Genomic DNA, 22,824 nt, shown 5'->3' with positions numbered 1-22,824 from the left:
CGTTCCGGGGCATGGTACAAAATCTAATCACTGAATGGCCAAATGTAACGTCAACCATTTTTACTTATTTGTGATTTTCCAGGCTATAATCCGCCCATAGAGGTTGTTCTTCCTGGTTACTATCATGGCGTGCTGAATAACATGTGAGATTTTGAATATCCGAACCCTGCTATACTTAAAGGAATCTTCGTTTGACCACACGTAAACTCCTGTAAATTCACATTCTAAAGCTTGTAGCTCCTGTTCTCGCGTTTAATTAGCACCCAAATCTCGTTAGTATTTTCCACGTGTTGACGTTATTGATGTGTTTGTAGCACCTTAAAGCGATCAGGATGCCTGGTATGGAAATCGATTAAATCCAATGAAATATCTTTTACATGTGATTACTTCGTTTTTATAACTCTGTTCAAAATTATATTCCGTATCGCATGTGTCCCATGTAATTGTTAACATTCTTAGACCCTACATGTAATTTAATTGGAATTTTATTTTGAGCTGAAACATTTAAAGGGACACCATTTTGTCTTTTTGTTGGCTGTTTACCTATTGGGTTTTGAAAAAGCAAATTCCATTATGGTCTCCTCATGAATTTATTTCGTAGACAACTGAAAACAACAAATAAGGCATGGCATCAGCAGAGGAAGACTTCCCTCGAGGTGGGACAGTTAAGAAGACTTGTGAAAGTAAAATAACGGCACGGATTGAGGTGGACAACCTTTTCCAGGTATAATTAATCTCTTTTATCCTATTAAGCAATGGCATGTTGTGGAAAATCCCACAAATCCCTCACTAATCACCACTTGGGTTTACTTCCATTTTAAAATGTTTCATTCTATCCTTACATCCTCTTCAATTCTCAAATGTGTACTCCCACTTTTTTCGAGCTGGTTATCATCTGTTATCCCTTGGTCTGAATGGTTGTTTTTGTCTGTTTGCTGCAGTCTAATGAAAAAGAAGCTTCTAAGAAAAGGAAAGGGGGTTCCAAAGATGACAGCAAGAAAGTCAAGAAACAGAAGACTACTGAAAAGAATGGAGATCGTCAGACTCTCAATGGAGCTCCAAAATGTGTAGAAATACTACATTTAAAGGTAAAAACAGCATTTTAGCCATGCACATTATTACAACAGGATGATATATACATTTTTTTTTAGAGTGATAGAGAATTCCTTAAAAATGATAACCTAATGCAGGGGAACTTAAGCAATATGTTGGGAGAGTTATTCCCGCACAGAACATCTAAGGTGGTGAAGCAGGCAACATTCACCAAAGTTTGATCTTGAGTGGTTGGACCTATATATTTGTGACTTAATTGATGATGATCTTCAGAAATGTTTGTATTGTTTATAGGTGTAAATAATTACAAGTACATTTGGAAAATATTCACATTTGTTAATTATTTTGTTGCCAATATTGTTGCAAATCATATGAGCTATCTGAAATGTCTTAAAAATGTTTGCAATTTTAACAGTATTATGGAGTTGTATCATTTGCAAATGTATATCTTCAAAATCAAATTGGATCTACGAGTATTGATGTGCCTTTTGATTGATTACATTCACTAACTGATAGTTTATCCCTGCCAGCACACATAAACACATCAGGAAACTTCAGTTTTCGTGTGCTGTACTTGATGCTCAATAACATCGTCGTCATAGCGTCATCACAGCCAACACGTCAGTATGAGTTAATTTAACAAGCTAAAAGATTCTAAAACAATTCAACATTAGCAGTATTTGACTATTTAGTCATATTTTCATTTGAAAAATAATACTTAGTCTTGCTGGGTCTTGTACCAGTGGAGCCACACAACCAAGCATTTGGACAAAAATCCACTGACAAAATGACAAAAACTGGGCAAAGACACTGCCGTTGCCCGTCCATGGGTAATTAGGGGTATGAGAAACAAATGAAATTGCAAAAGTGCAAAATTTAAACCAAGAGATATAATTTTACTTCATGCATACTCTTTTACCCCTACCAATTGTACATTCACAGTATATGGTTTCATTACTGCTATGAAAATATGTTTAATATTTTCATTTCTTCACAGAATATAAAGGAAGGCATGTTGATCCTGGGCTGTGTGAAAGATGTGTCAGACTTTGAGGTGACTGTTGGTCTCCCTTGTGGTCTGCAAGGCTTTCTCAGCATCAGGCACATTTGTGACTCGTACACTAAGCTCCTCACTGAACAACTGGATTCAACTGATGATGAGGTAGGTGTGTAGTTGTGGCCAGTTTGGCTTGTCCAAGTAATTAAACTCATTGGCAAACCTTACCTGTTCTAGAGATTCAAGTGACATAATCTGAACTGCCTTTTTTTTTCTTTAACAGGGCATTTGTGCTATGCCGCACCTCTTCTATTCTGGCATGATGTTGAGATGTGTGGTTGCAGAGCTTGACACTGCCAAAGTAGGCTCTACCAGGATCCAGCTCTCAGTCAATCCAAAGCTGGTCAACAAGGCTCTCACATCAAATGCTTTAAAAGCTGGGATGGTAAGTCAGAAGTCAGCAACTCTTAACCACAGTCTCCCCACTCGAAAATTGTACCTGTTTCAGGTTTTGAGTGGGTGTATTGAGAGCCTTGAGGATCATGGCTGCATAGTTGACATTGGTGTCAAGGGAACCAAAGCCTTCCTCCCCAAGAAAGCTGGCAAAGACCAACAGAACAGTAACAATGGTATCGCAATCATGTGTGGTTTATTGTTTTGCTGCCTCTTGCATGTCTTTTTTTTTTTTATGTTATCAAAGTAACAATAGCATTTTCTTGTTGTGTGTCCAGAGCTGAAAGTGGGCCAGTATCTGACTTGTCAAATAAAAGAAGTGAAGAGCAATGGACGTTTATTGCGTCTCTCAGTCAACCCCTCAGCTGGTGGCCAAGCATGTGCTGACACACAACAAGGATGGACCTTGACTAATCTTCTGCCGGGACTTCTAGTTAAAGCGACAGTCAAACAAGTAGAGAGATTTTTAATGTTTTTCATGGCAACAGTCTTTAGTCTTAGTCTTTGATGTCAAAATTGTGATTAAGTTACACTCCAAAGAAGTATCTGTATACAGTAGACCCACAGCTCTGCGCAGAGTACAGTAGAGCAAACGGGTCCAACTTCCACGAATAGGTAGAATCTGTAAATAATTGACGCTTATGATAATTGCATTTTTACCCAAAACAGACAAACAAGTGGGAAATCAGTAAAAAAAGAGAATTACCTTTTGCCCCGCAAATAACAGATAGCCCCCCACCAAAAAAAAAAAAAAAAAATCTGAGTAGGGGATTCCGCGAATGCCTTACTGTGAATATGGGTGTTTCAGCTGTACAAAAATACATGAATCTTGACTGTGTATGATCCCAAATGAAGTTGAATCTAGCATGCCTGTATTGCAGGTGACCAAACACGGGCTGCTCATGGACTTTCTGTCCTCCTTCAGTGGTCAGGTGGACTTCCTTCACATGGAGTGGGAGAAGGCTTCCAGTTACCGTGAGGGTAGCAAGGTAATGTCTCCAAGGCAAATGGTCTTATTCATGAGAAAAATAATACATGCGTTTTATTACAATACAAATTTTTCGCCAGGAGAAATTCCCTCCAATCTCTGAATATGCATATTGCTACCCTGCTTGATATCGATGTTGGAATCAGGCCAGATTAAATAAATTTGTATGACCACATTTCTGTACCATTTCTTTTGTGCATTTTTGCATTATCTGTGTAGGTCCTGGCCCGTGTACTATACATAGAACCGTCCACCCGCTTGGTAGGACTGAGCCTGCGTGACTGGCTGGTCAAACCTGAGACCAGAATTAATACCATTCCTGCCTGCGGCGACCGTGTTGGTGAGGTGGTGGGGGATTGCAGGATGAGCTCTATGCACCACATGTCTGGTGCTATGTTGGAGCTGCCTGATAAAACCCCAGCATTTGTGCATGTGAGTTGCAATATTACAATGACTTCAATGTGCAGTATTTGATGGAGAAGAAAAGAAAAAAAAAAACCTCAGGTAAGGTTGCTTGATACATTGTGTTCTTGTCCTAACAGAGGAACAACCTGAAGGAACCTAAGAACCCATCTAATGAAAACAAAATACTAGCCTTCCCAAAACACACTTGCAGGATAACTGACTACAGCCCCATGGACCAAATTCATTTTGCTACATTGCGCAAGTATGTGAAATTGTGCTTTGCATCATGTCTCCAAGTCACTCATTGACAGACTGATTTCAACTGATTTTCAGGACTGTGATTGAGAAACCCTTCTTTCAATACAAAGATCTTCATGCTGGTCAGATTGTAGAGGTATGTATTGAGACTCAAATGCAATATAATGCATGTTGTGGTGTCAGGGGTTGAAATCTGCAGTAGATATTTGACGAGCTACCAGTGACTCTTTCTGTCTGGGAGCAAGGCCTCCTGAATCACCCTTTGACCAGGCATCCAGGCAGGCTACTGCATGGAAGCACCATGAAAAAAGACAAAAGTTAAGATGAGCTGCATTGTTGATGCACAGATAACTTGTTTGCTCGCAGTGTTCTCAGTCTTAGCATCGGATAATCCGGACATACTTGATTGGTTGGTGAAGTGGTCATTGTGGTAGTGCCTGTGAATATTCTCATTCATCCAGGTGATTTCATTTTCAGGGCATTGAATCAATCGTGACGCGAGGTGTTGAAGCTGCGACAAATTACTAATGGTACACATTTTTGGGGTATCCCCTGACGTAGACTCTGGTCCTATAGACGTTTTATAATTTACATCATCACTCCCAGCCCAATTCGGCTTTACGACCCTTGTCCTGCATGATTCCCCTCTTGTCCCTGTCCACTTCAGTTCTATATTGTCCAGTCCTTCCCTCACAGGTTGTAGCACAACAACCCATACGCTACTCAAATGCAGTGTATCAGTAAATATAAATACAAAGTTGGCAATACAGCCATTTTTAATAAGACTCAGGGCTTGAAAACACTGCACAGATTTAGGTGAGCCAGCAGTTCCTATGCATGAAAAGGGCCCACCCCCTCAAAACAGGCTGATTTCTTTTCTTCTCTAAAGAGGGTGAGTGTGTGCTTTGCTTACTGATCCTTAGTGTTGTGTTTTCACCAAACCATGTCACAAACATGTTATTAAGATACCTGGGAGCTATTGTAAATTGTGAGGAGAAAAATGACCCAAAAGTGACCCGCAGACTTCATTTTGTTGGGGAGAAATAGTTTTGACTTTTGATTTTTGTCTTCAACCCTGTCTTCCATGTCTCACTCTTATTTTAAGGGGACAGTGTCTCTCCTGTTGAATAACGGCATGATGGTGCATTTAACTAGCCACATTCGAGGGATGGTGCCTCGGATTCACTTATCCGACATCGTCTTAAACAACCCGGAGAAAAAGTATGCAGCAGGCATGAAAGTCAAATGTCGGGTCAGTCCATTCTTCAAATTTAAAATCAAGAAACTTTGTTAATCGGATAGCACGTATCACCATTCGTCTTTGTTTCTTTCTGCTCTTTATGTCCCCAGGTGCTGTCAGTAGATGTAGAGAACAAAAAACTGTACTTGACTCGAAAGAAGGCCCTTCTAGAAAGCTCCCTGCCCTTGTTCCTTAGCTACAATGATGCCCGTCGTGGACGAGTGTCACACGGTCACATTGTCAGTGTCAAAAACTTTGGCTGCATCGTTCGATTCTACAACAATGTTAAGGGCCTGGTGCCAGTCAACGAACTCAGCTCTGAAGTCATCCTTAACCCCGAGGAAGTCTTCTATGTTGGTCAGGTAAAGTGAAGATTTTCGTGATTTGATATACATTTGTTAACAGGGGTGATTGATTGATAAACCTGATGTCAGGTTATGGTGTACAGTCATGCTCCAAAACGTATAACTGAAAATCTTTTTAGCCGTGACTGAATGAAAAGACACTCATTTTTTCATTTTTTTTTTCAGACTGTCTGACATGAAATCAAGATGGATTTTTCATTTTTTTAGGTCAATTAGGGTTACCCAAATTATTCAAATGTGAAATTAGGACTATTTTTTTTTTTTTTTAAGACACATACACACATTTATGGCGTGTGTGTGTGTGTGTGTGTGTGTGTGTGTGTGTGTGTGTGCGTGTGCGTGTGTGTGTGTGTCTGTGTGTGTGTGCGTGTGTATGTATTTTATATATATATATAAACTGCTGGGATAGGCTTCAGCCCCCACCACACGTTGAACTTTGGTAAACCTCTGTGCGACCGACGGTTTATTTTCTTTTTTTAAATACGCGTTGGACTCATTATAGGACAATGCATATTAGGAAAAAAAAAAAAAAGGCTGTCAGCGAGAGGTTTACCGAAGATTAACGCGTGGCTACAACATACTTCGTGTACGTTGGAGACGACTCCCTGTTGTTGTTGTTGTTTTGTTTTTTTTTTTTTTTTGTTTTTTGTTTTTTTTTTTAAACACATTGTTCTCAAATTAGCCAACTTGGGAATTTGAAATTGAGAAGAATAATTCCTACCTGAAATGAAGTGATCGCTACACAGTATTTGGTTGGGCACTATCCATCATGTTTATTTGCCGAAATCCATCAATCTTTTCTCGTCTTTTCAGCTGGTATTCCATAGAATGATTCATTTGAATAACTGTCTTGTCTGTTGTAACAACCAACAGCGCAGCAGGTGTCAGGCATTGTGAATATTCATATCTGGTTCAATGTCCCCCACACTGTCGAGCAGCTCTTTTTGACTGGCAATATGGCGCCGTGAAAATGGTGACGTCAATTGCACAAGCTCTATAATATGCTGATTGTTGTCTTTGACCACATCTTGCTTGATCCAAAGCACTTTGTGTTTTTTTTTTTTTTTTGTTTTGTTTTTTTTTTTAAACACATTGTTCTCAAATTAGCCAACTTGGGAATTTGAAATTGAGAAGAATAATTCCTACCTGAAATGAAGTGATCGCTACACAGTATTTGGTTGGGCACTATCCATCATGTTTATTTGCCGAAATCCATCAATCTTTTCTCGTCTTTTCAGCTGGTATTCCATAGAATGATTCATTTGAATAACTGTCTTGTCTGTTGTAACAACCAACAGCGCAGCAGGTGTCAGGCATTGTGAATATTCATATCTGGTTCAATGTCCCCCACACTGTCGAGCAGCTCTTTTTGACTGGCAATATGGCGCCGTGAAAATGGTGACGTCAATTGCACAAGCTCTATAATATGCTGATTGTTGTCTTTGACCACATCTTGCTTGATCCAAAGCACTTTGTGTTTTTTTTTTTTTTTTTGTTTTTTTTTTACTTGACTAACTTTTTCCACAGTGTCATGTCATTCCACACAGACAGGGCCTGGAACAAAATATTGTATTTAAAAAGTAATTAAGCAGGAGAATATAGTTTTAAGGGCTTTTGCAGTGCCTCAAAGTCCTAATATATTGATTGACTTCATTTTAGTATATACAGTTTTTCCTTTTCTTTTTTTTTTTTTTAATCGTTGTCAAGACATTTTTAAAAGACTCATCTTTTATTATATTTAGTAACTATTGTGCAGGTCATGTCCGAAAGCCAGAGATTCTTGTCCGCAATATTCAACAGTGCTGTCCTTTCCTACTATATAGGACAGTAGAAACAAACAGCGAGCTGCTGCAAACACTTGCTACCAAGTGAGGTGTAAGCAGACTGCCAAACACTGCCAATTGAATGGCTGTTCCCGTCACTGTGATTTGACAGGCGCGCATGCGCCCGCGCGCCATCGCACTCCAAATTGCACAGTTGAGCACGAAAAATCACACGCCTAAAATTTGTTACGAGTAGAAATACATGGGTATTGAAAGACGTTGCTTATTTTGTGTAGTCTTGACATTAATTTACATGTTAGTCTCTACATCAATTTACGTGCTTATTTCATAAACGTTAACAAAACAAGTCTCATCCTAAACAATCAGTTTCCACCTGGAAACAGGAAATGCAAGTTAACCGTACTGAGCATGTTCGGAAGTTATGCCAAAAGCACATTTTCCGAGCTTCATCACGTACTGCGAGCACATTTACGTCGAAAGTCATCAAAAAGTCAAAAATTAAAATAGAATGTCTATTGACCTCTTTAAAAATGTCTGTCTCAGTCTGTGCAGTGTCAATAAATTATGGTATTAGGTAACAACTACATTCTCTGGTATAACAATAGGGTTAGGGTTAGTAAGCTATTTTAAGGTCTTGAGATTCCATCCCTATTTACACCCGCACTTTTACATCTGCGGGCATTACTCTCCACATTTGTATATTTTTCAAATATGAGTGACTGCTGTTGATCAAACGAAAGCCAAACTCAATCTTTCGTCCAGCAGTATGTGGGGTGGAATAAGGGTTTGTCTCAATACGGGAGACGTTGCTGCCCCTTAAACGAGCCTATTACACCATGGCAGGGACTACATATGCTGGGAAAATCTATAGTTTATAATTCGTGATCCTTGCGGTATTTTAATGAAAGCTTGCCACATGTATGTTTAGACATGGTGGAACTGTTTCAATAAAACAAAAAAAAAAATGCTTATGTCTCCCTTGTGAAGGTGTTGAGGACAAAGGTTCTGCAATGTGATCCAGAGAAGGAAAAGATGCTTCTGTCTTTTAAGGCTGTGGTGGAGGGAGATTCTGAAGAAAAAGCAAAGACCCAGTTTGTCTGTGAGGTGGGAAAGGTATGTTAAAGCAAAAAAAAAAAAAGCTACTCGAGGAGATGTAAATTATCACTCTCTGTAAAACAAAATAATCTATGTAGGTTTTCTCTAAAGCACTGTACTTTATTTTACACTCGTGCATTGGGCCAATTGTGTATTGGGTTTAGATCATAAATTAAGTCATGGCTGAGTTGTGGTTTCATGTTAGTAAACCAAGAGGAAAATAATAAATGCTGCATTCCAATAAAGTGGGAAATGGCATTTCATAACTAACTCCTCCTTTTAAGGAAAATTCCAATCAAATGCTGCTCAAAGTCATAGGTTCTGTAATACTGTCTTTATTGTTATGTGTCATCTCTCCATGGTGATATTTGTCAAAATGTTTTGTTTAGTGAGCAATGTTGCCAAAATATAAAGGTCACTGTTGGGATACTTGTCATATTATTTATTTTGAGAGAATTAATTGTGTGACTGTAACATACCAGAAATTTTGAATATAGTCGTACATTATTAAGAAAAAAAGTAATCTTTGCTCTAAGATCCTGTGTTCTTAACTAGACAAATTTGATCTTGTTTTAAAGCTTTAATTCATGGCTACCTTGACAACCTTTTTTTTTCTTTTAATGTGTCCTGTTTAGCTCATGAAAGATTTGTGCAGCTTTTTGAATCTTGACAGTTTTTCGGTCAACGTAAAAATTGAATACCCTCCCTCAGTGGTTATTGTTTTGGGGGGATATTTATTGGAAAATTGTATACAAGTATATCTGATGTTATACTGTAAATCAAATAAATATTGTGAAGGTAAAATCAGTAACCACAGCAATGGATAATAACAGCCGTATTTCCTGCTCAGTGGTTTTTGCTTATTGTCTGTATTGTAGAGGCTGGAGGCCAAGGTGCTTAAGAAGTCAATCAATGGTCTGGAAGTTTCCATTCTTCCTGATGAAGTTCATGCCCTCCTACCCACCATGCACCTCTCGGATCTTGCGTCCAACTGCCCTCTGCTGTGGGAGGCCCTGCAGGAGGGAGACACCATTTCAAACCTCACCTGGGTTTTTCAGAATAGGAAAATCATTGTATCCTGATTATGATTTGAACTAAAAGTATAACCTCAGTCAGACATTGGCCGAATCTTTATTCTTGGTGATATTTATATTTTTTCAAATTTTAGTGCTTTTTTTTTTTCATGTGCCAAGAGTTCCCTTTGTTTTCCTGAGCAGTCTTTCTCTTAGACTGTCACCAAGAAGCCAACAGTGATCTGGTCACTGGAGGAAGGACTGTCTGCAAAAGATTTCTCAGAGGTCAAAGTTGGAATGCAGATGATTGGCTGGGTCAAGAGCATCATGGCCTATGGCATCTTTGTCGAGTTCCCATTTGGGCTTGTTGGTCTTGCACCGAAGTCTGTGAGTGATGGGCCGCTGTTGGCAGAGATTTTCTTTTCTTTCTTTTTTTTTTTTTTTAACCCAGGAGCTTTCGTGTTGCAAACAGATTTCTTTTCCTCTCTGCACCCTTTTAGGCCATATCTGATAAGTTCATTCCTGATACAACAACCATCTTCCAGTTGGGCCAGACAGTGATTGCTAAGGTCACTAATTTGGATGAGGAGAAGAAGCGATTCCTGGTCACACTGAAAACGTCTGAGGTCACTCTGCCAGAGGAATCTGCTCAGACGGCACTGATTCATGCTGTGCAAGAGAGACGAGCTGTGACCGAAATGATTGCCATGAAAGGTGGGACGGTTTCTCTCTGTTCTTGACATTACCATGTTAACCAAATCTTGTGGCAGAACAAAACAGAGTGAAAGAAAATGCATGAACAAAATGCCTTATTAGATATGTTGTTGTCTGTGTTTCGTTCTGATTTTTCTTGGGGATGTTAACCGAAATAGAAGTGGGGTTATAACAGGTTTGGAGGTCTAGGTCAAAACTTTAATTTGGTTTCAAAGTTTACCATTGATTACCTTTTCATGAAATTGTGTGCTTATACAGGGGTGCCTTGAGATATGAGTGTAATTTGTTCTGTTGAAATGCTCTTATCCCGAAGCACTAAAATCATTCAATTCATTCATCCATCCATTTTCTTAGCCGCTTATCGTCATGAGGGTTGCAGAAGTGCTAGAGCCTATCCCAGCTGTCAACGGGCAAGAGGCAGGGTACACCCTGAACTGGTTGCCAGCCAATCGCAGGACACAAACAGACAAACAGCCGCACTCACAATCACACCTAGGGGAAATTTAGTGTGTCCAAATAATGTTGCATGTTTTTGAGATTTGGGAGAAACCGAAGTGCCCAGAGGGAACCCATACAGAGACGGGGAGAACATGCAAACCCTACACAGGCGGGTCCAGGAATGAACCCGGGACCTCAGAACTGTGAGGCCAATGCTTTCCAGCTGATCCACCGTGCCGCCTAATTCATTTCAATCATCAATTGAAATGTATTACCCCATTAAAATAAATGGATATGCAATGGATCTGTTCCCGCCCCCCCCCAAAAAAAGCATTAAAAAAAAGCACTATATTGTTGTAGTTATTTAAACAGAATAGAATAGTGCACAGATATCTGGCCTTACAAAATGTAATCAAGCAAAGTCTCTCATACACACAGACACACACACTCCAAAAACATTTGTTCAGATAGTTTTCAACTCTAACTGGTTATGGCAATCAACATCTTGAAGTCATTCCTATCGCGAGGCACCCCTGTGTTGTATCCTGTGTTAAGTCTTACTTCTCATCTGTTGTTCCTCAGACACCAGAGATCTCTACCAGCAGCTAGCTGCTCTGTCTGTTGGCCAGAGGCTGAAATTGGTTGTGGACACTGTGAAGAATGGCGAGTCCACTAACTTCAAGTCTGATGAATTGGCTGGTGCCACCATACAGGCAACTAAATACCATGTGATTGGTATGTTTTGATTCTTAAGTCAAGTCTTATGACACTATAATCAGATGTCTGGTCATAAATCCATAATTTACATTTCACCTGGCAGTGCAGTGCGTGTCTTCCTGTTGATGCAATGTGTTGAACCAAAGACTGGACCAATGCTTTTCCAAGTTTTTTTTTTTCTTTTTGCACATATGTACTCTTTTTCAAACAATTTTTCCATGTACATTCCAGATGTATTCATGAAATAATGTCGTTAAAATACCTACTGTGAAAATATAATATATAGTACACCTAACTACATGTGTAAATTGCGTTTCCGAGAACATTATTAATGAACTGAGGAGAGAGGTAAAACTAAATACCAAAATTGTCCACAAAATAAATGTGGAACATTCAATGCATTGAGTGCAAACAGAGAAGGAACATGACAATTTCATGTAGAGAAGTCAATTAAACGTTATCAAATGTCAGAATTGCAAACAACAAAATAGATCCCACAAAATTGATTTCAACTATATCGCTATTCTCTATGTAAAATCAGGAGGGTACATAAGTGCATATATAATATAAGCATAAATACTGTAAAATGTAAAAACAGAGGCCCCGTAGCTCAGTGGTTAGAGCACTGGTTTGGTAAATCAGGGGTTGTGGGTTCGTATCCCACTGGGGCCTCCACTCCCTGAGAAGGGTTGCGTCAGGAAGGGCATCCGGCGTAAAAATTGTGCCAAACGTATATATGCGTCCATCTGAGATGATACGCTGTGGCGACCCCGAAAGGGACAAGCCGAAAGAAACACACACACTGTAAAATGTAAAAACAAGGGACATTTAATAACCACCCTACACATTTCACATCACTCACTGGAATTTCTTTCCTTTTCATCTTCAAAATAGAAAAAAAATCCTTATTTTAAATACCTTGGATCATTCCTTTTTTTTTTTTTGTATGTTACATTTTGATCTCTCTTTTTTTCTTTTTGTTGCAGGGTTTCAGTTGACCCCAGGACAAAAGGTTATTGCAGTTGTCCTTTATGTTGACATCCAGTCTACTACTGTCCATGTGTCCCTCCTTTCCAAATTGGTTACCAAAAAGAAAATGGTAGGCTATTTTTTCTTTTTTTCATGCATGTTACACACGGAAGAAGTGGACGTCTGGATGTCTATTTCTTCTGTTTCAGAAGAATGTGATGTCTCCTTATTTTTGCTCAGCCCTGAGCTGAGTCTGTCCAGCCTTTAATGCTAAATGCAGTTTATCTTCAGAAGCACACAGCTTTTGTTTTAGGCCACTTTCCTCTATTCATGATGATAAGGAGATAATATAGTTTATGTATTAAGCCAAGTATCATCTTCTAATATTGACACTACTATCGTAATCATTGTTTGAAACCCAAGCATTCACAACTGTTTGTGTGTATGTGTTGACAGCTGACAGAAGAGAGCAAGTACTCTGCAATTTTGCAGCACATCGATAAAGACCTAGCCATCATCTCAGTGGAGGACACTGCTCAGCTGACAATTATCCAAACACGAAACCACCTCAACGAGATCATCGTATCCGAATCGAGCAAACTGAGGGCAGGGATGCATTTGGCAATTGAGGTTGTTGAACCCAGCTGTGAGCAACTGCAAGGGCTTCCTCTAGTGTCATGGAAGCGTACTGTACCCAAACAACTGCGCCCCAATTCAGAAAACCAGACGGATTCTGACACTGGTTACCAGTTTGGAGAAATTGTGCAAGGTAAAGTTCGGACAGTGAAGCCTACTATCATTCAGGTCACACTTGAGGATGGAAGCACAGGCTGTGTGCATGTGTCTGAGGTAATGGAGGCTACAGAAGTGTCACCAGGATCCTTCCCCACGTCTTCAGTTAAAGTGGGCAGCGTGGTCACCTGCAGGGTTATTGGAGGACGGGAAGCCACCAGTAACAAGTGAGTACTTTTTTTGTCCTCCCCAGTACTTAGATGACCAGAGGTTGTTCAAAGATTTTTTCCATTTCAAAATGTAAATCATCTTTTGTTTGTTTTCTTTAGAGTCTTACCTATTTCCCGCCCAGGATACACATACACTTTCCCTGAGCTTACACTAATACCCAGGTAACAACTTTAGAATTGGTTGGTCGGGGGGTGGTGTGGGTTGCCTACCCCTTCGTTCACATTTTATAGCTACACCATCTTTCTCCATAGCAAACTGGAAGGAAAATTGGAGGTCAGGTCCGTTGCTGTAAAGAAACTGAACTCTTACAAGGTTGGAGAGGAAATTATCGGCTTTGTTTCAAAGGTAAGTTAAGGTTACAGTAGTGCACCTGACATTCTCTACTGCAAAGCAGAGCTGAGGTCTCATGAGTATTTTTGTGATTGTCCTCAGTATCATCCTGAGAGGAAGAGTTTGGAGGTCACCACGGCTCTTTCTCTCTCAGGGACGGTGGAACTGCTAGCCATGATTACGGATATGAAAGTGAGTTCCTCCAATACAATTGACAAGTGGAATAGAATTTTTTATATATATATATATATAATATATATATATATATATATATACACACACACACACACACACACACACACACACACATAAAGAAAAACCCCACTCGGGGCTTAAAGCAACAACAACAAAAAAGGCCCAAATCATTGACTGAGTAGGGATCAACCCCATTCAGTTTTTTTTTAGCGTTGATTCAGAAAACACTTAAAAACACACCTCCCAAAAAAATTAAATAAAATGTTTTTTTTTTTTTTTTTTTTTTTAATTGGGGGGCGGGGGGGTCAGAAAATAGATGTATCTGCGAGTGGTAAAATGGGAGTGTGCAGGGGTCCAACTGTATCTAAAATCTGGCACATAGCATAATGCTTTTGACGACTGTCCATTGCACACGTAAGCAGCAGGTGGTGGTATAATCCATAAATATAACTAGTAGTTTTTGATTGGTACATAATAGTACTCGATAGTCAATGAAATTATACATAAAATTAAAACCAGCAATTATTTCAATATATCACGTATATGATAATTGAGGCGTGACATAAAGTGTTGGTGTGGACTCTGCCCTAATATGCCTTGTTTTCTCATATTTGAGGATTCCAACCATCCTGAAAAGTTGTACAAACTTGGCCAGACTGTCAAAGCTAAAGTGGTTGGAATGAGTCTCAAGCCTCAGCGACTGTTACTGTCACTTACAGGTAAGAGTATCGCACATGATTCTCATGCAACTCTATAATTGATGGCAAAAGACTTTTGAACTGCTGCATGTTTTTGTTTTTAAAGGTGTTCATGAATTGGAGGTAGACCGCATCACTTTGGGAGTGGTGACAGGCACACTACCAAACCTCGGCCTTATGGTCAGCTTCCATTCGGTTGTGTGGGAACTGTGGCCGTCACTGACCTTGCTGACGCATACAAGCCCAACCCGTTGGCCGGATTCAGCAAGGATCAGCTGGTCAGGTCAGTGATTGCCCCAACTACAGTAAATGCAGTTTCACAAATGTATTTGACCAATACATTTTGAAAATGAATGGATAACAGTGATTGTAATTTAACATGAAAATATCATTTTGGTGAAAGAGTATCTATAAGGTTCATCACTTCTGACAAGTGGTTAGCTGTTTTCCTCACTGCTGTGATGTTAAGGGTTAGAATCTGATCATTTGTGGACTTTGCTTTGTTCTCATGCTTGCTTGGGTTTTATACGGGTAGTTTGGTTTTCCCAGACGTTCAAAAACATGTAAAGTTCGTTGAGGACTTTGTTAGAGGTGCAACAATTAAACGATTCATTGACAATCAATTAGCTAATTAGTCAACACTTTCTTTGATAACTGATTAATCATTTACAGCTATTGTTTCACGTAAAGTTCCTTACCGTAATCCTCTGATTTCAGCCTAAAAACAAATTTCTGTGGTCGTTCTTGAAACCATACCAATGTTTGTTTAATCAAAGTAACACATAAGCAAAGATCTGCTTTTGCAGTCAAAGGAAAATGATGAATATTTTCCCCTTCTTGTAAGTATGTATTTCTTTCAGCTTGTCAAGAAGTAGCTCTGAGAAGTATAATACATAAATACATGTTATTATTGCCTTTTCATCATTAAATACTGTCAAATAAACAGCAATATTTACGTAGTTAACAAGCATAAATGTGAAAAAAAAAGTTTGGAAGAACATTTCATACATTTTTTTTTAATTCAATTAATTGATGGAATAATCGATTCTAAAACAATTCAAAAGGGACAGCCCTCCTCTAAATTGTCTATAACTGTGAATCTGCATGGGAATGCTTGGTTGTTTATGCGGCCTGCGATTGTCTGGTAACTAATGCAGGGTGTCCGTTGCTTCTTTCCCAAATTCACCTGGGATAGGCTCCAGCACACCTGTGACGCTAGTGAGCGTAAGGTGCATGGAAAGCACATTGATATATGGAGATTTTGTATGCAGATTTTTGTACCAAGGCCAATTCATGGCCGCTATGACATTGGGTATACTTTTTGTAAACAGGGTAAAATCGTATTTTCATAGATCTGCAAAATCAAACGATGCCATTTTATTGCAGGTGCTATCTCATAGGCAGTGAAAATGGCAAGTGGCAGTTATCTCTACGACCATCAAGGTATGATATGAGAGATCCACTCAAATTGGTTGGTCTGTCTAGAACCTTCGACCTTATATTTGCTGTTGATTTTCCTCTTTTCCAGATTGAACCCACAGCAGGCTAAACCACCAAAAGACCCAGAAGTTTTGTCCTTAGACAATCTGCAAGAAGGCCAGTTAATCAGAGGTTATGTCAAATCTGTCAGTGAGCAAGGGGTCTTTATAAGGTAAGTCGGTGGTTCCCTAACCCTGCCCTTGTGAATATCTTTGCACTGACTTCAACACTATCTTGGGAAAATGCAGCGAGCATACTTAAAATGTGTCATGTCCTCCTACAATTTTTCTTCCAGGTTGTCAAGCAGCATCACTGGAAGAGCCCAGCTTCAGGAGTCCACCAAGTACTTTGTTAACAACCACAGTGTCCTCTGTAACCATCTTCCCCCCGGCACCCTGCTGACCACAAAAATCATCAGGTACATACACACATTACAATATATTTGCTAATAAAACCTGTGCCATTTAATCCAAACCAACATTGCTTTTAATGACTAATCAAATTAGATTACAGATGGAGGTAGAGTGGAAAGTGGTTAGCATGTCTGCCTCAAGAGTTCTGAGGTTGGGAGTTGAAATCCTTGCTCTGGCCTTTTTGGGCAGTTTGAATGTTCTCTCTGTGCTTCTCAATGGCCTCGCCGAACCCTCCCAGTTTTGAGTTTTTACCTCAGTGACCACCAAAGCTGCATTCTGGTTTGCCCTGCTGGTACCCAACAGATTCCTCAGAAGTTTCTACAGGCCACAAAAGCTTGATAGGACTCCTTCTTCAGGTTGACAGAATCTCTCACACCTGGTCTCCACCAATGGGTTTGGGGGTTGCCGCCATGATAAGCACAGCTGGTGTCCACCAATGGGTTTGGGGGTTTCCGCCATGATATTGACCAGCTGCCATAGAGGTGCGGAACATGCTTCACTCAGACTCAGTTTCCCCTGCCTCTCCCTGCAATGTGGGTGAAATTCTACCACAGGTGGGAGTTGAAACTAGATTCTGCCAGACAATCGCTTGGACCTCCCAGGTCAGACCGGCATCCTCCCCCACCATTGGAACCAACACCCCACCAGGTGTTGATCAGTTACAGGTCCACACTTCTCTTCACCCAAGTGTGTCCATTATATGCACCAGTAAGTTTGAAGACACGAGCACAAAGTTGATCATCAAACAGCGGCCTAGGGTGTCCCAGAGCTCAAGATGTGTGTGGAGGCGATCCCAAATATTAGAACTTGGAACTTCTCGGCCTCACAGAGAGGTGACCTTGCACTTTCCCAGAGCTAGTTTTTGTTGCTGAATGGTCAGAGTGCCTTTGCACATTGCCCGGCTCACACTGCACCTTGCATCTATGGCCTCTCCCATAGGAAGGACAGACATCCTTTATATGGAAATAGGGACTCAGCCTAGGTAGAGATGTGGCCATGAATTCTGGAATCTGAAACATCCGTATGGTAGTGCAAAGAAAATAGGTCAGTATGCGTGTGTCGCGTATCTGACAGTGATATTGTGTATCTGCTCAACGCACAGAGAGAGTAATTCTATGCATTTATTCGTGAATAAGGCCCTTTGCCTTTGTTTTCTTTAGTGTACACCACAGCTTGTGCAAGACAAATCTGCAGCCCCGTCTATTTTCAGAATCGACAGAAAAGAGAAGTTAGTTGACCTGTCCCTGCTCGCTGTCGACACTGGGAAACCAGACGTCCTTCCAGAATCCCTCCATCTGCCACTACGTCTCTTGGGAGAAGAGAAAAAGAAGTACAACCTTGATAAGAAAAAAAAGCGCTCACTGTCTGAGAGTGAAAAGGTAACAAAAAATACATTTCAGCATAGATGCTCAACATTACAGACTTTTGGTTTTTCTGTGAACAGAAATTCTATGCATATTGGGCTACTTTAACCTTGGTAATATTACAGAAACAAAACGAGTTGAAGGCCCCAAAGAAGAAAAAGAAGAAAACAGACCTTCAAGATGGTGACAGTGGGGTTGAGGTATATTTCAGAGAGGAAGAAGACGAGGAAGACCAATGCACCAAATCTGTTGCTGTAAACGTAAGCAAAATAATTAATATTGCTTTTGTTTATCCATCCACTTTCTAAGCCGCTTATCCTCACAAGGGTCGCGGAAGGTTTTGTTCAAGTCCTATTAATACTTGCATGAATCCATAAGTCAATGTGTCCCTGCAGGCTTCTAGTTCAAGTCTTTCCAGATTGCACGTTACTGCTGGATTCTCCTGGGATCTTGGCTTGAGCTCACTGAAGCCCGCTCGAGCAAGCAGTCATGCAGACTCGAGTGATGGAGAGGACCAAGATGAAAGCAGCAAGGTGAGCCAAGAGTTTGTCTTGTATTTACTGTTGCAACTTCCACCATTTTTCTCATTTTTTCATTCCTCGTCAGTCTCAGAAGAAGTCTCGGCATGAGGTTGCGCAGCAAAAAAAGGCGGCGGAAAAAGCCTTGATGCAGCGTGAGATGGAGTTGATGGACCCTCAGCTCAGGCCGCAGGATGCAGCAGCATTTGAACGCCTCCTCTTGGCCTCTCCCAACAGTTCGCTGCTCTGGCTTCAGTACATGGCTCACCACTTGCAGGCAACCCAGATTGATCAGGCCCGTGCCGTGGCAGAAAGGGCTCTTAAAACCATTTCTTTCAGGTAAGATGAGACAACGTCAACACAGACGTTTTGGTATTTTTTTCTTTTTCTCTGGCAAAGGTAAGTTTTGGGGTGTTTTCATTGTTTACATGTAGAAACTTCCATCCATCCATTTTCTTCGCCGCTTATTCTCACAAGGGTCTCGGGGAGTGCTGGAGCCTATCCCAGCTGTCAACGGGCAGGAGGCGGGGTACACCCTAAACTGGTTGCCAGCCAATCGCAGGGCACACTGAGACAAACAGACGCAATTACAATCACACCTAAAGCCAATTTAGAGTCTCCAATTAATGTTGCATGTTTTTGGAATGTGGGAAGAAACCGGAAAAAATTTACACAGGCACGGGGAGAACATGCAAACTCCACACAGGCGGGTCGGAGATTGAACCCGGGATCTCAGAACTGTGAGGCCAACGCTTTACCAACTGATCCACCATGCCGCCATTTTAGAAACTTGTTTAATTTTTTACTTATGCTTGTCCTCACATCCCATCATGCTATCTCCTTTTTTGGGATGATTTTTTTTTTTTAAACTCTACTTAACTGTTGGTATAATCTTCTAATTCCTTCTAATTGTTGTGCTCTGAGCAGCATAAGGCTTCAAAATGGTAAAGAATTGAGACATGCTTTCAGCTTACAGATACTGTGGGTGTGTCGCTGACTCCTCTGCAAACCCCGCCTTCCCGAAACTTAAGATGTCAGCCAAATCTGTGCCTTTTTCTCAGCAAAGACAGAATTCACAGGAACAAGCATTGCGCACGCTCTCACAGACTGCAGAGGAGCAGCCTCTGACCATGTTTTTTGAAATTCAGCGGGACAACTACCTTCTGTGGCTGCCAAAGAGTGCACCATAAGCGGCCATAGTGCATCGTTCCCACTGAATGATTTCCCCCCTGCCATCCGCCTCACCCCCGCAACATGTGTCCGGCAACCGTGAAACTAACAGCCCTAACGTTGTTGTGCCTTACCACCGGTGGCTTCTCTAAACGCTTGCAAGGGTGCACAACAGGGAACCATAACAAAAAAAAAAAAAAACACAAGATTGACCAATTACATGCTATACTTTGTCAGGTTATAATGAATGAGGAAATGGCAATCCCAGTAAATGGCCCTTTTATGCAATAAGGTTTGTTGGCGCTTATAAATTGGAGTAGTGCCTCATGTTAGAAAGTTTATGCCCGGTACACTGATGTCACAGGCTAGTTTTTACCTCTGCCCCAAAGATTTGGCCAACTGAGATGATGAATATGAATTTTAAGATACTGTATATCTCAACAATTCAGCACAAAATTCTGTCTTTGCGCATTTTCAGCACTTTTCTTCGAACATAGTTTATAATTTAGAAACAAAACGGGAGAATAAGTATGTTTCAAATTGAACTTTTTCTGGCTTATGAGATAATGGTTAAAATGGGTCATGCATGTTGCTCTGGCATTTGTTTTCACAGATGCTAATGTGGATATGGATTGTAGGATTTACTTTTATCTGCATGAAAATGATTCGTAATGTTCAGATGTTGTTTTGCTGTTAAAATCGTACTTCTTTTATGTACAGAGAGGAGCAGGAGAAGCTGAATGTGTGGGTGGCCCGCCTAAACCTGGAGAATATGTACGGGACTCAGGAGAGCCTTAAGAAAGTCTTTGAGGGAGCCCTCCAATTTTGTGAGCCTATGCCCGTCTATCAGCAGCTGGCTGACATTTACTCCAAATCTGACAAGATAAAGGTATTAATTACCTCCTACAAATTTGTAAACTATCGAAGCAGGACTAATGATAACTCATTAAAACTGTAAGTAAAGTTTATTGAGTTCAACACTGTGTGTGTCTGTCTTTTTATTTGGAACAGGAAGCAGAGAACCTGTATAAGTCGATGGTAAAGCGTTTCCGTCAAAACAAAGCAGCCTGGCTGAACTATGGTACCTTCCTGCTACAGCAGGGCCAGAGTGACGCTGCCAGTGTTCTCCTGCAAAGGGCCCTTAAAAGTCTACCATCCAAAGAAAGTAAGTCAAGTGGACTGTATAGTTGGATCTCTCTCTCTCTCTCTCTCTCGCTCTCTCTCTCTCTCTCTCTCTCCTCTCTCTCTCTCTCCTCTCTCTCTCTCTCTCTCTCTCTCTCTCTCTCTCCTCTCTCTCTCTCTCTCTCTCTCTCTCTCTCTCTCTCTCCTCTCTCTCTCTCTCTCTCTCTCTCTCCTCTCTCTCTCTCTCGCTCTCTCTCTCTCTACACATTCCACTTGGAACATGCTTCACCATGGTTGATCAAAGAAGTAGAGGGTACATGGTGCTTCAGGGGCTGAAGGGGTGGGGGCCCTCAAGTCTTTTAGAGCTCAGACCATATGCCACACACTGTATCAATGTGATCGGCATGGCTGTCATCCAAGGGGGAAAAAAAGCCTCTTTTAAAAGATACACAGCAAACCCCATGCCTGGTGTTCTAAATATAAGCAATACATTTTGGGGGTTCAAGTGTGGTGGGAGCAACCAGGTGAGCAGTAAAAAGATGTTTAAGTCTTTCTTACAGTCAAACATTGTGGTGGGAGTGTCATGGTTTGGGGCTACACAAGTCCCACTGGCACTGAACAGCTACAGTTCATTGAGAACAGCATTAATGCCACCGTGTACTGGGATTTAGGGTACTCCCAACCTGTGACGTTTTGGCGAACCGCAGGCCTAGCAGGGTTAACGCTGTCCTGGAAACTTGTTGCCACACACAATATTGGCACCTTAGATACAATTTTTACATTTTCATTTAGGCAGGGGTCCACTAACTTTCGTTGCGTGGAGTTAATACTGTACACTGGCTGCGTGTTGTTATTTTGATGGAGCTGTAAACTCTTATGTCAAATAAAAAAAAAAGAAAAACCTGGACACACTTTAGTTAACTACTTTACTCCAGTTATCATATGAAAAGATGTATTTAAAAAACTATATATATATATATATAAACACATATATATAGTATTTTAAATATGGTACTCACTTTTGTGAGGTGGTTTACATTTGTCACCTGCACCTCAAATTTATGATAAACTGTTTCGGGCTCACCCAACTGGAAAGAATGCATTAAAGAAAGTGTTTTATGATGTTGTGTTAAATACCACGTTGTATAATCTTTTTGTAAAGTCAAGTCCAGTTTTACACTTATGAAAATAATAGCTACAATAATACGATAAAATGAATACTTGTCTGACAGTTCATAGTGTATTTACATACATTTTGTGTTATTGCCTGCTACAGTTAGATAACATGAAGCAATTTTTAAGCATTGTACTCTGTCATCAGGTGTGGATGTGATCGCAAAGTTTGCCCAACTGGAGTTTCGTTACGGAAGCACAGAAAAAGCTTACACAATGTTTGACAAAATCCTGACAAGCTACCCAAAACGCACAGACCTCTGGTCCGTTTTCATCGACCTGATGGTCAAACATGGATCACAGAAGGAAGTCCGGTAAGGACACTTTTTAGTTTGCTTTTTTACTACTTTTAATCAGTTCCTGAACAGGTTAAGATAGGTTGTTGCATGTATATCGTCTTATTTGAAGGGCCATCTTTGATCGTGTGATCCACCTGAGTGTGTCCGTGAAGAAAATCAAGTTCTTCTTCAAGCGCTACCTGGAGTACGAGAAGAAGCACGGAACACCGCAAAGCATCCAGGCTGTCAAAGAAAAGGCTGTGGAGTTTGTGGAAGGCAAAGGCAGTGAAGCTGCCAGCTAGAGACCAAACACATCCTTGCATGTGTTTACTGTGGACTTTCTGTACTTTCTGCATCTACGTAATACGAGCGTATTTGCTATTATAAGTTTGCTATTTTTACTCAAGTGGGTGCTCGAAGAACTTGAAGACTCAAATCAACCTTTGTAAAATGTGTGTATTCATCTGTCAATCTGATCATGGTCAACCAAAGTTAAGAATTTAATATAGACTCTCGAAATGAATTTTACTTCTGTTGAGAGTAATTAATTGTAGCTGTTTGTAGCGCATTGCCATTACTCAATAAATTTACTATCATTACAATACATGACATGACATTTTATTTAAAAGCAA

The 22,824-nt window shown here is 40.5% G+C and overlaps 1 protein-coding gene across 1 annotated transcript; it reads left to right on the top strand.

The window, feature by feature from the left end:
* Nucleotides 1-102: 102 nt before the first annotated feature.
* pdcd11 (programmed cell death 11) lies at nt 103-22,798 on the top strand. The gene is given in 37 exon segments (XM_061829211.1): nt 103-211; nt 602-724; nt 942-1,088; nt 2,051-2,215; nt 2,334-2,495; nt 2,559-2,679; nt 2,782-2,957; nt 3,385-3,492; nt 3,711-3,923; nt 4,034-4,158; nt 4,230-4,290; nt 5,260-5,406; nt 5,505-5,756; nt 8,531-8,656; nt 9,517-9,711; nt 9,868-10,038; nt 10,152-10,365; nt 11,386-11,538; nt 12,507-12,619; nt 12,946-13,448; nt 13,551-13,613; nt 13,704-13,797; nt 13,885-13,974; nt 14,594-14,696; nt 14,782-14,856; nt 14,859-14,958; nt 16,062-16,118; nt 16,204-16,326; nt 16,450-16,572; nt 17,778-17,946; nt 18,057-18,191; nt 18,327-18,464; nt 18,538-18,788; nt 20,340-20,508; nt 20,631-20,784; nt 22,063-22,228; nt 22,323-22,798. Coding segments are annotated over 36 exon segments (5,433 nt in total). The 5' UTR covers nt 103-211; nt 602-625; the 3' UTR covers nt 22,495-22,798.
* The last annotated feature ends 26 nt before the right edge of the window (nt 22,799-22,824 follow it).

This window comes from Syngnathoides biaculeatus, chromosome 9 (assembly GCF_019802595.1).
Source record: "Syngnathoides biaculeatus isolate LvHL_M chromosome 9, ASM1980259v1, whole genome shotgun sequence".
Taxonomy (NCBI): Eukaryota; Metazoa; Chordata; class Actinopteri; order Syngnathiformes; family Syngnathidae; genus Syngnathoides; species Syngnathoides biaculeatus.
Note: the sequence above shows the minus strand (reverse complement) of the source record. Positions and strands in the feature narration are given on the sequence as shown.